Source organism: Diprion similis, chromosome 12 (assembly GCF_021155765.1).
Source record: "Diprion similis isolate iyDipSimi1 chromosome 12, iyDipSimi1.1, whole genome shotgun sequence".
NCBI classification, from domain to species: domain Eukaryota; kingdom Metazoa; phylum Arthropoda; class Insecta; order Hymenoptera; family Diprionidae; genus Diprion; species Diprion similis.
The window spans coordinates 9,138,585-9,154,791 of NC_060116.1; the positions used below are offsets into that span (position 1 = coordinate 9,138,585).

At 42.4% G+C, this 16,207-nt stretch overlaps 3 protein-coding genes across 5 annotated transcripts in view; 1 reads left to right on the forward strand and 2 right to left on the reverse strand.

Moving 5' to 3' along the window:
• Positions 1–219: 219 nt before the first annotated feature.
• Positions 220–3,090, reverse strand: LOC124413276. 3 transcript variants are annotated; one of them, XM_046893765.1, is made up of 2 exons: positions 2,155–3,090; positions 220–599 (listed from the first exon to the last, which is right to left on the reverse strand). In XM_046893765.1, the coding sequence occupies exons 1-2, from the start codon at positions 2,422–2,424 to the stop codon at positions 396–398; spliced, it is 474 nt and encodes a 157-aa protein (XP_046749721.1). In that variant the 5' UTR covers positions 2,425–3,090; the 3' UTR covers positions 220–395. The 3 variants fall into 3 exon arrangements, with proteins under 3 accessions (XP_046749721.1, XP_046749720.1, XP_046749722.1); XM_046893764.1 differs by lacking the exon at positions 2,155–3,090 and adding an exon at positions 1,082–1,666; XM_046893766.1 differs by having other exon boundaries at positions 459–918.
• A 622-nt stretch (positions 3,091–3,712) lies between these two features.
• Positions 3,713–7,289, reverse strand: LOC124413277. Its single transcript, XM_046893767.1, has 4 exons — positions 6,884–7,289; positions 4,875–5,051; positions 4,344–4,458; positions 3,713–4,244 (listed from the first exon to the last, which is right to left on the reverse strand). The coding sequence occupies exons 1-4, from the start codon at positions 6,954–6,956 to the stop codon at positions 4,127–4,129; spliced, it is 483 nt and encodes a 160-aa protein (XP_046749723.1). The 5' UTR covers positions 6,957–7,289; the 3' UTR covers positions 3,713–4,126.
• Positions 7,290–8,693: 1,404 nt separating this feature from the next.
• The window catches only part of LOC124413048 (protein neuralized), a 57,124-nt gene continuing 49,610 nt past the window's right edge, over positions 8,694–16,207 (forward strand). Inside the window, exon 1 of the mRNA XM_046893365.1 lies at positions 8,694–8,887. Within this exon, the coding sequence (XP_046749321.1) occupies positions 8,842–8,887 (46 nt within the window). The 5' untranslated portion in view covers positions 8,694–8,841. The remainder of the gene's footprint in view (positions 8,888–16,207) is intronic.

The following is a 16,207-nucleotide window of genomic DNA, read 5'->3' on the forward strand; positions in this document are numbered from 1 at the left end:
TTTGATTTTTTTTAATGAAGTGGTTATTGTTATCTCGTATCTTTATACCATTTTATACTTGTTGTACAATATATTTATATACAAATAAAATATAGTTTTCGTCTGATTTTCTAACGTCCTGGCTCAAGTCTATACGTATATCGATACTTCTAAGGGACCCCGTGAAAAACGTTTTTTCATTTATAAATTTCGAATTAAGAAATTATATTAGACTTGAAAGGTAAAAATGGTGAAAAGGAAAAGTCCTAATTTCCTTGCTTATTGTTAGGTGCGTCAAGAGGATTGAAAATGAAAGAACATGCTCATAATATTGTTTTAAATCTGAATATACTTGTGAATTGATTTCTACTTCACGTCTAGGCGTTACAGGCTAGAAGCTAATTATTCAGACAGTCCTAATCACTTAGCTCTTCGTCTATTTGTGGACTGGAGGTACTCTGCATTATACGGCCCCTGTTGTGCCGTCTAAGCGTCTTTTTCCGTTTCCGCAACTTCCGGGGACATCCATCCAAGTCGAAGCGTTTATCTGCGTTCAGTTCTTCTTCGTAAAACGAGTTCGATTTGTCACTCAGGTCATCGGATTGAATCGGTCCAGGGTTCTGGATGTAGGTGTTTGAAAAATCATAAGTGACTGTCAAACAGTAACTAACATCAAGAGCAGTAAATCGAGTGTGAAATCCGCAAAAACGCAATGAGAGAAGGAAAAGTTACACAAAGATAGATAAGGTGTATTTTTTTCACAAATCAATCGAACTTGTTTGAATCAAAATAGGATTTGGACGAGTCTCGTCTTTCTATGTAAAAAGGACGATGGTCGCTGTGAGAAGGAAGCCGGTATCGCGATGGGGGGAAAAATATTGAAGGTATTCGTCCGCAGATTGGTGAAGGCGGTTTAACGGAAAATAATCCGGACATCATCTACAAATAGAAACGATTTTCGATGTAAAAATTTGGCGAAAGGGGTAATGAGCGAGGAGAGACTCGATCAGCCGGGTAAAAGATTGTCAAAGATATAAATAATGTCCATCAAGGATGAGGTGATTTTTTTTCTTCTGGTCCTCGCTTTGCGCTTATATCGTACCTTTCCCAACACGTTCAAAACTATTTTGATGACTCCGATCCATAGAAGGACGACGATGCAGGCGGAAGCGAAGTCCTCGATGTCGTCGCAGGATATGCCACTCACAACGTTTACTATGCCTTGAAAGAAGTTCGCGAATGTCTGCATCGTTTCGTCGCAAAGATCCCGAAGGAATATGAGCATTTGGTAAATCAGGTTGAAAATCGCGAAGAGAAACTGAAGGAGTTTCACGGCGATCTCGAATATCGCGCACCTCGGCAACTGCAGGACCTCCCAACAGCGATAAAAAATCCAGGATGCTGTTGTCCACGATAGCATAATTGTCAGATAGCGACAAGCTGGAATTTATTTTCACGGCTCCATGTACGTTTTCTTAACGCGGAATTTACACCCGGAATTTTAAACTTTTCGCATTTAAACCCTACCAAGTTTCCCGATTTATAAATCAATGTGATTTACGTCTGAAAACAGACTTCCAAGATTATAAAAATAAAAAATTGAGGAAACATAGTCACGTCAGTTAGTTGCTCTGACGTTTGCTGCGAGATTTTTTCTACGCTCACTCGCTTCGCTTATAGACGGTGATTTAATGACTTCGACAAAAATATGATTTATCGTAGTTTGACAGGTCATGACTTGGGTTAAAATTCTACGGTTAAAAAAACTGAAATAATATATAAACTTGCACTAGCAAGTTGCATAAAATTTTTAAAACCATCGAGCAGGATCAATTTGAATGTTGCCCTGTACGCCAGGTTATATGCAATTCAACGCCGACAATGTAATGCGTTTTGAAGATAGTAAATAAATATCGATCCCTCTGCAGTTAAGAACGTCTGGTTATATGCAATTCAACATAACAATGCAATGTGTCTTGCGAATAATCGGGATATATCGAACCTTAACTTACGTCGCAAAATGAGACGCGGCAATCGGTGCAGGTTCAATAAAATTCGTTTGTGCTTTTGCGGTTACTGTAAATATTACTTGACAAGCCAATTATTGTATTAATGATCGAACGCAATTATCACGACGAAATCAACAATTTCGTTCAAATCCCTTAATTTAATTACCTCGTTCAAGGAATCGATGTACATTTTGAAGCTGATCACCCAGATGCAAACGATAATGAGACTCGTGCAGAGGGCCACCAGGTCATCATAGTTGAAGCTATTATAGCCGGGAGAATCAAAGGGACGACTCACGCTTGAAAATATTGAAGTTATCTTGGGAACGATGCAAATTGACGACGCCTCGTTGCAAGAGCTCGGTCTCACGAAATCATAAAATTTTTCAATGTACCCCTTACTCTTGCGTATTTGCAGTAGATCCCATATCCACATGGTGCAGGCAGATTATTTTTGCATAAAAAAGTACAAAGCAATTTGGGAAATTTTGTTCACGTAATATTTTGCGCCACCGCCGATATATAGGCAACGGCGAATAGGATTATGCTCCGTATTTGGCATTTAACTAATTTGCATTTCTATCACACTTTGAAGTTATGCGCGGTATCGGAAGTGCTTAATTGTTCCGATATTCAAGAAAACATTAAAAACACCTCTTTCACATTTACTAGTCCAGGAAATGACAGTCTTCTACACTTTTCATGATCACTATGAAATTAGCTGATTGCAAAATTTTAGGATTAAACGGAACTTCAATTGCATCTAAGTTCAGGGGATTGCATAATTGCATCGACAATAAAATGAAGAGAAAAACTACCCGAATGACTTTATTTCCAGAGTCAAGTTGAATCAATGCGCATGGCAATTAATGTAAATATAGATTGCACGTGCGTATTATAATAAATGTATATAATCTTAGTATAATAGATCATGATGATTTTATAATATTATATATATATATAAGGCAGTACGGATAGTTTTGCATTCATTTCTCATAATATAATAAGACCTTAGGAACAACTGAAATTAATTTTTCAAACGAATTCCTTCTTATAGTCTTTCAATTTAACAACATATAATTCTCGAGTTCTATTGGTACTAAATTTTCTAATCATTGTACTGTTTCCGAGTTTTCCGATCACGATGCCTTTCATTTTTACGCATATATAAAGTACATGATACATGCTTCACGATAATAGAAACGTTTTCGAAAAAGCGTAGAGTGTTTTGTTGAAATTTCTCCGCAAAGACAATTTTTGCTGTAGCAATTCCCTTACAAGTCTGGCTCGGGTCAATCAACGCTCAAAATCTGCTATCTTATGAATAATAACTGCATTGTAACTGCAAAATTTAGAAAAGATCAGAGCAATGATCAATAAAAATCTACACTGCAAAACGACCGTAGATCTTGTTTTCTCGTCTTTTTAATTACAACGTTGTTCGGAAAGATCCACAGACCCTTTAACCGCGAATGGTAAATCTACTACTTTGTTAGCTCTACCCGAAATAGCCTCATTGCGTGGAACGTGCTTCGCTTCGTACTTTTTCCCAGATTGTTCCCAACGATTTGTAAAAGAAAATTGATTACTATCAACCACGTCAATGATTAGACACGGAAAAAAAATATTACCGAGACACGTTCATCCTTCAAGCACATCCTCTACAACTCCACGTATACTCATAAGGTAATCCCCATGAGGTTTCGCCATGAAGTTACATGGTAACAGTATGGGCATCAGACACAGCCCATGATAGAAGTTATACCTAAAATATAATACCTATCTGTAATATAAGAGGAGCTGCTGCATCATTACTTATGGAGTACCTCTACTCTGCACGCGACGTTCTCTACACAGTGTCCTTCGCTCAGGTTAATTTTAACGCTGATTAAGTGGATTAATCAAGCTCAGGACAGTTTCGTCATACAGTGTCTAAAACTGAAGGCCACAGATCAGCCTCGCTTGATTTCGCTAACACGTAACCACATTGCGATTACTCAGTCACTAAATCCTCCGGCGAGTTGAAATATCACCCTTAAGTCCCGGCGAAGATGTGACAAGTCAGCTTCGTTGTTCTCGCGATGTATCCGGCGGCTCGATCATCGATTTGACGATCAAGCATCGCGAGGAGCTGCAGGTCAAAGCCGACCAAGGATTGCGAAAATCGTGAGGATGAGGACCGCAGAGTGTGAATTTTTTCCAGACCTGTTACAGGCGTCGGCGTCGCTGCAGGATTGAACACAGCCTCGAACGTACCTGAAATTTGTATAAAAAATATATAAAAAATAAAATAAAAAATTCAAGTATCAGTCGGGTTGACGCGTTCTTTCTCCAATTTATACTCTCGAAAATTACTTCTCGTCGAAGTAGAATCCACCGCAGTGAGACATCCTGATGATCTCCGAGTCCGTCGTCAGGGTCCCGCTGTCCAAGGCGCAGCTCCTCACCGTCAGAGAAACACCGGATTCGTCTGCGGCCAGGAACGATTTATGAACAGTAAATTTTCACACACGTGAATCAGTTGACGTGTGAATATTCAATCTTTCAAGTCCAGCGCAAGTTTGTTTGCCGGCCAATCTACAAAGCTTCGATAAGATAAAATCGACGATAACCGACGATGCAGGCTTGAACCCTTTTCGAGTGGTCGCGGTTGTAAACGGTCCAGTTTGACGCCTCGAGGTTTTGAGAAAATCATTCAGCGTGCTGGATTTTCGGTCGGATAATTCGCTGAGAAATTTTGATACCGTATTTCAACGATTCGCAACCCAGATTCAAGTAAATCGAGATGGAAGAATTTAAATTCGTAAGTCTGCGATCGCATAGGTACATTTTCAGATCAAGCAAATTTTTTATTTTGATGGCAATGGATTCATTTTGCTGACTTACCGTAAATTCCAGCAATTTTAATGCAGGCTGTAGCCGGAAACAAACCGTCCCGCCCCTTGCGACCGCCAAGACATGGCGTCTCCAGGAAACCGAGGGTACCATTGTTGTGGAAGGGATCGTCGCAAGCTTTATTGTTACCCCCGATCGAAACGCATTTGAAACAATCGATAGCAGCCCCTGTAAAAAGATTGTTCAATTATTAAAATGGGGAAAAGATTATACACGTTTCCCATAGCTCATATTCGATTTAACTTGCACATATATATGAATACATATATATATATATACGTTTTATTGCGAGATAGTCAGACATTGAGTATTAATCAAATTATAATATTGGCATGCCAAGTATAATTCTTTAAAAACGAAAAGTAGAAAATACTGGAATCATGAAAAAAAAAACATTAGAAATCGGTGCTTGAATTAAAATCATTTCAAAATGCTTCGAAGCCTGATAAATTCGAAAACACACCAAGTCTTTCGAACAAAATGTGCCATCACAGAATGAAGTCAAACGAGTCTCGTGGTAAAATCATTAGAAAGTACGTGCTAAGTGACAGTCCAACTTTGCCTATAAAATTATTCAATTTCCAATTTTCTGTATGTTAGTCAATCCATATAGAAACCGGGTTTTTTTCTTTACAATCATCACGCTTTTTAAAGTCTGAAAATGTCGTATCGCCTGAGATACGCCTCGTCGAGAGTTCGGTGTATCAAGAGTCGACTGATCCGGTGGAGAGTCTGAAGGATCGTCGTATCCTGGGCCAAGGAAGGATCGCATATACCCTTAGGGATTTCGTGGGAATTCAGAAGGCCGCTCGGAGGTTTGCCAAACTTAACCCTCAGGTCTCCAAGGGAGAGTAGTGATGGACTGGTTCCATTTCAGGGCCTGATTGCATCATGCGTTTTACGTACGTACATACCTACATACCTAATGCGCCACGCACGTGCAAGCTGGTGTAGCGATACGCAAAGTAGAGAAATTCAGATCCAAGCGAGACTTGTGTTCCTGAGTTTCCATCAGCTCTGATACCCATGAAGCAGCTCAAGCTGGATTTCTCATGTCTAATTACATCGTCTCATCGCTTCGCCACGCGAGTATGTACCTCGACCCTTAGAGAGCGATAAAAATTAATCCGTAATTATAACTTTGGGGGTACTCCGTTAGATCCATCCTCCATGTTCCCTTCGAGTTATGGTCCAGTAGATTCTGTCTTAGACTCCTCTACGGTTAATTTCTTTGCTAGCCAATTGTGTGTGCAGCGTTTTGTTCTTTGCACTCCCACCGTTTCGCACATCTATTTCCAGCACGGCATATATAAATCGCAAAATCAATCGCACGTGTTTCTTGGCCGTTCGAAACGTCGCAGCTTCGTTGGTATAAAGATGTGGCTGCATGAAAGGTAGATCGGAACGTTTTTCGCGGGGCAAAAAACGTCGCTTAACAAATTTGAAGGAAGAACTATAGGACTCAGGCTGTAACGATCTTCCACTTAATCGTACGTTTAATTACCTGAGTGAGGCTATGGATAGATAAAACTACTTAATTTCAATCAACATGCATGCTTTGCTTCCGCCCCGTTAATTGAAATAGAATAACGATACGTGTATGTAACACGTATCATGAATCGCGATTAAGGCCTCGAAGGTGAAACGACGTTAAAATGACGTTACACAGCACTACATAAATTCAGCGGGAACGAAAAACGGATACGTTTTACCAGCGCAGGATAAAGGCAAATATTTGCATGGATCAAACATGTGTAGGTATACATACATAGCGTACAAGCGTGTAATTGATCGGCGCACCTACAATGGCAAACCAATATCGTTGTTCACGTTTTACTTTCTATCGTGGACTTGACAGTGTCACGTGAAGTTGAATATCCGTCGAATTAAGTCGAGTCAATTAGCGAGAATTTGGGGAAAACTTTATTAGTGCACTGGAGAAATACCTACGCGCAGTGGATTACAAAGACAATTTGATTTTTTCAAATGCTTATACTTACCGGTTTGAAAAATAACGAAAAGGATGACCAACGACGAAAAGTGACAAGGATTGTTCAAGATTTTGATTATCATTTTCACACTGCGTATTATATTTTGTATATGAAACTATGAAACCAGCTACTACCGAACTTCTGACGTCAACTTTTTTCAAAATTCAACAGCAAAGTTGAAAATGCGACCGCACTTCTCAGTCCCTGCATTATGTTGAATAGAAGTATGATGTAAAGACGTATAGAGCAGGAATTAGTTGACGCGCGATTTCAGACCTGTTCGATTTGCGCAACTTTGTCAAAATTTTGCCAACCACTCGAAAACAGTCGACGAACTCGACGGAGGACTCGACGGCAGTGGCGCAACGAAACCGTTCACCCTAGTACGACGTCCGTCTCGACGCCCGACGTCCCGACGTACCGACGTCGAAACGACGAGGCGTGTGCACGTGTGTGTTGTGGTTCCTCGTCACTATGGTTACTACGAATACCAATAAATAACCTCAGCTGCAACGGTGTGGAAATTTTTTTTCACCTGAGATTCTAAAATAATACTCGTTACTGAATATTTTATACAAGAACTTTTTCACCGCTTTACTTTATTCGATTTTTCATACTGCGGAAATGAAGTGAAGATATCTAATCAAGTTTTGAAATAATTAACACCACGTCATTTAAGACAATCTATTTTACCTGTAGGCTTATGCTGCGGGTTCATTGATTTAGCTCGCCATTAACGATATGCTCATTTCTTATTCAGATGTGATTTTTCATTCTTGCCATTTCTCGCTCCTCACAGATGCTAGGAATATTTGAATTTTATAACTTTATGAAATGGGTTTGTTAAATTGCGAGAAAAGAGTGAACATACATAGATCAGACAACATTATGAATATATATATATATGTATTATATATATATTTATATAATAAACGATGTTGGGAAAAACACTTTTGCCGCAAGTTTACGGATCTCGCGTGCGAGACTTTCCCGACCAGATATAAATGAGTCACTCACGCAACTTGTGGGTGTGTTCTCTGTATTTAATAGCTTTGTAGCCGGCAGCAGTGCAGAAGATACACACGATTCATTTTTACACATATATATCTGTATTTGTTGAATTTAATCACTTTGCAGATCGGAAAATCCATAATTGAAACATCCCTTTATTAAATTCCTAGGCACAACGTATATCAGTGCTGTTTCTTTTCAAAGTTTTTATCGAATGCATTGATATACTAATATAAATTTGCGTTTTATTATTCTTCTTGATGCTAAAAGTCAAATGACTGAATAACTATTTCAAAGAATATGATTCTGTCGTCACGTTTGATTTGGTATTTACCGAAGCTAAGGAATAAACAGCGCAGGGACACAGTGCAAAGTAGCTGATATTGCACGCAGTTTCCAGTTTCATACTTAGCGAGGATTCATCCTGAAATTTTTCCGAAGTTAAAACATTGTCTTCAAACTGCAATTAAGTCGTCAACAACTAAGAAGAGTTATGTTAGTTAGATTCAATTGAAATATCATCGTTAATTGACAGCTATTCAAGATCAGATTCGTGCCTCGCACTAAACAGCTTGAATTTTAAGTTTCAAATCCCTTCTAATATTCAAGAGCAGATGCCACGTATGCGTGTGATTGGAACGTAACCCCTCATCCCAACCCTCGATAAAATCCACGGAATCCGCAGTTCGGTGACGACCTCGATGTCCGGTTCCCCCGAATCGATTTCGAAGCGTTTGAAAATTCCCGCGCAAAGTGTGAACAATGGAGCGCGAGCGTAGGCGAGCAGGCTAGCCAATCACGTGGCTCGTGGCAGCCGTCCATCGGTGCTGAGGGTAACGAGATGTGATATTTAGTAAAGAAAAAAAATGTGTCATTATTTTACTATCTTATGCCGTTATTTTATTTAAATGTACGATCGTTGAGTGCGGAGTGCGGCTGTTATCCGGAGCCTGCGTATGCTCATCGCGATGGGTCAATCCTCGAGCAACACCGGCCACAGCGGTGAGTAAATCCTGGCTCGTCCAAATTTCCCCTTCAGTTTCTGCTCTTCTTCTATTTTCCGTTTGTCTCGACACGCGTAAACTGAGCGTAAACCCGCAGACCGCCTGTCAAGGAATCTTTGCGGTTACCCCTTTCCTCTCGTCGCTTTTTCCCTCTCCCTCGCTTCTCCTCGCATAATTATATCGCCAGATTACTAAGGCACGGAAGGCACCAGTCTTCGTTGACGTTTGTCACTCCGTAGGAGTTCCGTGCCTTTCCGCAAACAATAATAACCTCTCCGAACTTTGCACCTATAGCCTTAGATGCCGTGGCTGCCAATTGCGCACCTTGCAGATCTGAAATCCCTGAATAAACCCAGTTTCGGCAGTATTTTTACCCCCGAAACATTCCTCACATAACCTATACGGACCCCAGGCTTTTCTTTCGATTTGCATAGTTTTTAGGTTATGTATCTCAGCTCCGCTGATAGTACCGTTATCCCAGGTGGTAACGCACACACGCGTACACGCCTGGGTCCACATCGGTCTTTAACCTGTGTTCGAATATTTTTCACACATCGTCTCGAACGGCTGGAGAAAATCCTGCCGTTCACCCTGAAATTTAATGTCCACACTTGAACGCCGTGTGCATGTATGATCGATCAGTCCGCAACAGAATCCTGCATCATTGCGGTATCTGCGGTACAAGACCTAAACTGTCGCCATCTGGAAACGGTAAGTGAGTCGAGATGCACTCGTCGCCTCGGTAAAGAAGATGCCTTTACTCTTTACTCGCGTCGATAAAGAAGGAAAGGCCGAATCGCTCATGTAAATTGATTTGAAAACACTATTTTTAGAGTGTAACTTACTAGGCGAGAGCTTTAGGATGAGTAAATAAGGCCCGCGAATCTATCGGTGCTATTCTCGACTATTTCAACACAGTGTTTGCCGCAGAGTTAGGGAAATGGTGTAACACGTGTAGGTTGAAATATTCATGATTTATTGTGGACCCGTGAGATTTTTTGTATTTCCTTGACCCCTTGAGGCGTGGAATTTGTGCTGAAAAATGTGCGTATAACTCCCATTCAAATTTATGACAAATGGGTGACGGACCCCTGCTGTAATCCTCCACACATGTTTTTGGCATGTTCCTCAGCTGGTCCGGTTGTACCGTCTCTAAACCTCGGACCCATCTCAGAATTTACCTGCAAAACTCTGCGCTAATTTAGTGCTTCTCTCCCAGGTACAAGTGACCGAGCAAGTCTCTCAATTCTGTGCAGCCAGAGCACGAAATTTGCGTTGCCATATCCGCGTCTGTTATATCCAGTGACTCCTTGCTTCGGGGTTTTCAGGTTTCTTCGTATCACTGTGATAATTCTCAGCCTACATCGATATCGAAGTTCGTGCAGATATTGAGAAGAGCAACTGCATCAGAATCCGATCCAACGTAGAGAGAAAGGAGGGGGGGGGGGGGGGGGGGGGGAGTGTGTCTCTGAATACTAGTATTTTTTTTCAAACGAAATCTCAACCATTTCGTTTAATCAGCGAATGATTTGTATTTCCGAAAGACTTTCCAAGTTTCGATTCTCGGTATGAATTTTCGAGCTTGAGAACACCTGTGCTTTCGCGTCGGGACTCGGCTCCGGGCGTTGGGCTTGCAAGATGGCCCGTCCGGGGCTAAAGAGTTCCCACCCCCAGAAGCCCCGAAACTCGGAGAACCTCGACCAGCGTACCTGCGAGTTTGGAGCTTCGTGCGATGTAGGGTGCAGTGGTTGTGTGGCTGATCGGCTGCACGGCCCTCTTTGAGGTGGTGCAGCACTGCAGGCATAGCCTGAGCCACAGATGTTATTGTCATATGGCAGACACGCCGCGCCTCAAGTCCTCAAATAAACCTAAACCAAACTCGATACAGCCGTGCACTGCGGCCAGAGGCGATGGTTTATATACGTAGGTATGTATTAAACGCCTACTTGCGCCGAAGATAAGGGAAAGGCGGTAGACACGGTTCAGGACAAGCACAATTTAAGGACCTTATGCCGCACTTTAACCACCAATAATACATAAGTTGTTGCACAAAATCGAAAGTTCTTGGTCTTGATGACAATACATGTGACGTCAGCATTGCTGGGTTTGAAGATTTTCACACCATCGATGAAACTTTGTACGTAAAGGAAAATGTGCTCATAGTGCTGTTTTTACCTACAGAATTTCTCCGAAGTCGTTCTCTGCAGGTCGTATTACTCTGACTGTGTGCGGGGTTTAACGATGCCTGGAACAAGTCTGACTCAGATATACGTGCAGGCTGTTCACAGCCGAGGTCTGGAATCGAGAACGTTTGTCTGACGTTAAATGACTCATTATACTGCCGAAGAAGCAGCGTGCAGTTATGAAAGTGACGAGCAACCAAATGACGATTCCGATTCGAATTGGCGAATTCTTGTTACCGTCAAACCGCCAGGATTTGAATTTCTCGAGCACACTGCGTCATTGGTACGCTTAAACAGAATTGAAGCAATTATTATTCAGACTGTCGAATCTCTTTGTACAAAGGCTTTTGCAACTACGATTGCAAAATGCCATCCTGTAAAATCAAGCGTTGTATTGTATTGCATTCAAAAGTTTCTCCTAACTAAATAAAATTTCTTCAAGTCACCATTCCGATTACAGGGGTTTGGAAGCCTTCAGATTTCGAGCTTGGATTTCCATTTTCCACCGAGTAATAAATCGCAAAACGGCGACCCACTTTCCATCCGCACGTGTTTAGTGCTGCAGACGTGCAGTCACGGGCTTCTTCGGAACTGGATGAGAGAGGAAATAAAAAGCGCTGTGGTTTTTATACGCCAGGGTGAATAACTCGCGATTAAGTAATCGCGATGTTTGTATCTTATACGCGGGATGCTTTCCGCTAGTTTCGAAATTCCCGCCAGCTTGTGGATATGCGGGGATACACAAGATGTTTATCAAGGCCGCAACAGATTACGAACTTCCTGCCCTCGATGAAAAATTCCCGCCGTGTGTGAAATTCGACTGCGGCTAATCGTCGGAATATCACAGAGAAATATGATTCATGCGCTGGGTATAAAACGCGTTGAAATTTTGTCAAGTCTCATCAGCCAGAATTTTATCACATTATTCAAAATCATCAGGATTTCGGGAGGATTTCGGAAAGCAGCTGCAGTTATTTTGCAAACATCCGTTCTCTCTCGAATTAAAACGATGCTGATCGGTGAATAATTTGCATACCGATGTGTAAAACTCACGCACAGCAATACATATTGTCGCGTCGCGTCAGTCGATCGTATTTCGGTATACCTGCAAATACGTTTCATCGATCTCACGAGAGATCTTTCCCTCCCAAAGCGTATACCTGCAGAGCCTGGACAAAGCTGAATTTCGTTGACCTAGCTGGAAGTATGATCAAGGATCTTGTTGTTGGTTATAGCGTAGCCAAAGTGCGCGGGTACAATGCGATCTTTATTGTGCAACGAAACGCAACGCGGCCCTGCAGTAGTAGGTAGGCGGTTCTTTAAATCTCGGAAGACTTAGCGGGGGTGTATTTTCTTTTTTCCTTCCTCCGTTAGCTGCAGTGCAGGATTGGACAAAGGTGGTTTAAACTTTAAGGTTTAAAGTTTGAATCGTTCTAGCTGTTGTTGAATTCGGGATGCTCGTCGCCTGGATCAGCTGAGCGCCGAATCGTGGGAGAATTCTTCCCTGCCTCTGTGCACCGTTCAGCAAGATTTATAGCTTCTGGCTTGTGGCCTTCCCGCCAAAATTCCGGGACACAAAGACCACCTTCGGTAGAAATTCGAGTTTATCGTTCGAAAAATCGACGCGTGGTGTAAGAAAGACGCAATTCATGACGAGAATTAATTGAGAAAAGTAGAAACCGACGTATTACGTCGCTTGTAATAAGTCACCGGAAGATGATCGACCATGTTGAATTCCCCTTTTTCATATCTCCCGGAGGTGCGGCGTGGATAGTGCTTCTTGCATTATATATGCCAGACCGGAACTGACACTTGAGTATTTTCCGTGCTTTGTTTAACCGTGATTCCCCGGTCGTTATAGGAGCGGCATGAATCCCGCGGTTAATCGCTTCCTGTCCTCCATACTCACAAAATGTAAAAATTAAGAGACAGGTAAGAAAAAAACTGGTTATTAGTATTTGGCAAACCGGTCTCCATTCTCTTCGCCGGTATAAACGCGTTTATTCGAGGTGACGCCTTTGGTGGCAAAACGAACTTCGTCTATCCGATTATAAACTTTGATAAAATCAAGAAGACAGTCTTCGTCAACTTTTGTCCTCGAATTTATCCGAAGATTAAAAATTTTGCTCAACTAATATCCTAAATTGTTATTAAAAAATGATTATTCGTCAAGTTTCGAGTTCATTTCGATCTTTAGTTTCGTAAATTTATATCGTATAATATCGAATTCCCGAGTGTATATACGCGATATGCACGGTGATTCAAGTGAATCCGGATTACTCGCCTGTCTCGTAAACTTTGTTGCGGGAAACTCGCGTAGCTAGTCTTGCACCGCGTATACGTACGTCCGAAAATATCCGGCGTCGCGACGCCCGCTGCACCGACGCTTACACAGCCTACCAGAGTACGAGTAAAACGGCTTTGGTACGCTCCGTTTAGCAGTTTATTTCCGCGTTGGAGTTCGTTGCCACGCGTGTGAGGATCATCCCCCCTTTCGGCGTGTTTATAATCTGTTACGTGAAGTCTGTTGTGCTAGTTACGTCAAAGAATCGTCAAGATAAGGAGACGAAAAATGGGAAATCATAACCGCGAAAGTGAGAAATATAGCTAGTAAATTTAGAAAAATGGCGACGGAGCTTCGCTCCAGGATACGACTTCGGTCGAGAGAGAAACGATGCCGATTATGCCTGGGACCCGGTGGTGTGTCAACGGCCGACTCTCGACACGAGTTATACACGCACGAAACTAGGAACAAACACCTTCTCAGATGCGCGTCGTTTTACGGCATCTCCACCGGGTCAACGATGCAATCTTTGGCTAAGCCAGTCGTCTACAGACGTCAATCGGCTATATATATCGAATTAGGTTACTCACTTAACTTCAACCCTATCTCCGAAGCGTCGTCAGGGATATCTATAGCTTTTTTTTACTCGCACGCTGCAGCAATAATCAACGCCTGAATTGTAAACAATGGATCTATATCAACGATTCTTTCGGACAGATTAAATATTTATATAGAGTAGACGTTTAATAAATTCTGCTTTCAGCTTTTCTATGTCTTTGACACGAAAAGTGCGATTATTCCAACCTAGTGTTAGCGATTGCATTATTTTAAATTACATGAAAAATGTCAAACACCCGGTATAATTAGTTCTTCAAAAATTGATTGCGAAAATTGATCAATCATTCGATTGCTCGACGCTTAAAACTTGTCGTACTTTGGACGCGCGTATCTCAAGTTGAATCATCGGATCCATGATTACACGATTTAAAAAACCGACTTCGCTGCGGGTTTCAAGTCTAATTCGATCGGGAAAAACTTAAGCGATGCAAAACTTTCATCATTGGCTTTTCTCCATCCTCGCGGGCTTCAGGATCTGCGAAATGAAAACAGATATTCAATTTTGGGGGTCGCGGTTGCGCTGCGTGAGAACACGATCGATCGTCTTGAATCGGTATCGAGGGTGTAAATAGCTCCCGTTGACAGGAGGCCAAGTCGAGCTGGTTCGCCTAGCTGTCGAAGCTCTATTCCGAGTGTGCAAGGTGTTCGGTTCGCTAATTTAAAGTTTAAGTCTGGACGGGTCGCGTGTGCCAGGCGGGCACGGTGGGACCTTTTCCAATTGACGTCACTCACGCTCTTCCTCCTCCTCCTCCTCCTCTTCTTATTCTTATTTTTCTCGTTGTTCTCCCTTCTTTTTATCTTTTTCTCTCCCTCCTTGTCTTCCAGCCGTCTTCTTACTCTCCTCCTCCTCCTCCTCCTCCTCCTCCTCCTTCTCTTCCCTCCTCTCTCTCTCCCTCTCTCTCTTTTTCTCGAGTCTAGAATAAGACCCGACGGTGTAAGTTTAGGCTGGCGTATTGCAACTCCCTGCACCCGGAATAGCTTCCGCAGACTCCCTCCCCCGTATCTCTGATTAGATCCTTCTCTCGCTGCTGCTGTTGCTGCTGCTGCTGCTGCTGCCGCTGGTGATGCTCATGTGGCTACATGTGTCGGGCGAGGTGCCCCGACGATGAGCTAAAGCTGCCTCCAGCCACCGGCCAATGGTCCATAATTTCATACCGCCGTTCTCATAATAAATTATCCCCCAAGAAACTGAGCTCGAAGATCAAAAGTAAGCGTTCCTTCCGTCTGCAGAATCCTGGTAGCGGTCATAAAAAGTCTTCGGGTCAATTGCAGGTTGGAGAAATTCAGAAATCCGTTCTCATGCGGTACACAGATTTCCGAGATTCTCAAAGTTAAAAATTTCCAAATTCTCAATCTTCTCGACTTTTATCACTGATCCAAGCTCAGATTGACTTGATTAAGGAAAGTTGTGCAATACATCGGGACGCGATTACCGTTTAAAATACCAAACAAAATCGGCGTCCCTCTTTAACGAGGTCCCGAGTTTGTTCTTGCCTCCTCTGTCCTCTCTTTTTCACCCCGTTAAAATTCCCCGCGACCCTCGTAATTAAGGAAACCACCCTCTGGTGCGCACCGATTCCGTTTAGGGTAGCTGCAGCGAAAAAAAAGTGTAAAAAAAATCTACTGAAACTGTGTACACGTCGGAAGGGTTGGTCAGGAACAAGCTCACACTATGTAGGTATACGAGAGAGAAAAAAAACCCTGGACAAACGTGTACTTATACAAAATGGGTATGAAAAAAATGTGTATAAACTGCAGAAAACAAATGTCACCGTGGGGAAAAGAGAGATGCAGACCACTGCAGTTGGGGTTTTGTGGAATTTTTTTTAACTCGGTGATTCGGAGGCCGGAGGATTTGGGGTCTCTTTGTTGATGAAAAGGGTTGAACGCACCCCCGCGACTTGGACGATGATGCAACCTGGCAAAATCATTCTATTCGTGCATCAGGGGTTGTTCGTTGCTGGGGGCGGCTTAATGAGTCCGGACTGGGAATCTGAGCACTCGGTTTAAGGTGGAGCTGCGGATAAAAAAATTGAGTTCAAATATTCGAAGAATCCGAATCCGCCGACGGCATTCCTTCGTTTGACAAACGCGTGTCAGATGTTGCTTTTTATCTTTTTTAAAACGGTCCTCCAGACTTTTCTGCGAATCGGTATTCTCGGCTAGACAAATTGTAAAAGGGTTCAGCTGCTGCCCCGCACCCTCCACGTTATACAGACGATCAGGCTCTCCT

What these genes read in the sequence shown, in the direction of transcription:
- LOC124413277 (XM_046893767.1), bottom strand. Translation starts at nt 6,956, where the DNA reads ATGATAATCAAAATCTTGAACAATCCTTGTCACTTTTCGTCGTTGGTC. An exon ending in TTTCGTTATTTTTCAAACCG is followed by an intron (nt 5,052 to 6,883) that starts GTAAGTATAAGC and finishes ATCTTTTTACAG; the next exon opens with GGGCTGCTATCGATTGTTTC. An exon ending in GGATTCTACTTCGACGAGAA is followed by an intron (nt 4,245 to 4,343) that starts GTAATTTTCGAG and finishes TACAAATTTCAG; the next exon opens with GTACGTTCGAGGCTGTGTTC.
- LOC124413276 (XM_046893764.1), bottom strand. Translation starts at nt 1,399, where the DNA reads ATGCTATCGTGGACAACAGCATCCTGGATTTTTTATCGCTGTTGGGAG. An exon ending in TTTTGAACGTGTTGGGAAAG is followed by an intron (nt 600 to 1,081) that starts GTACGATATAAG and finishes ACCTACATCCAG; the next exon opens with AACCCTGGACCGATTCAATC.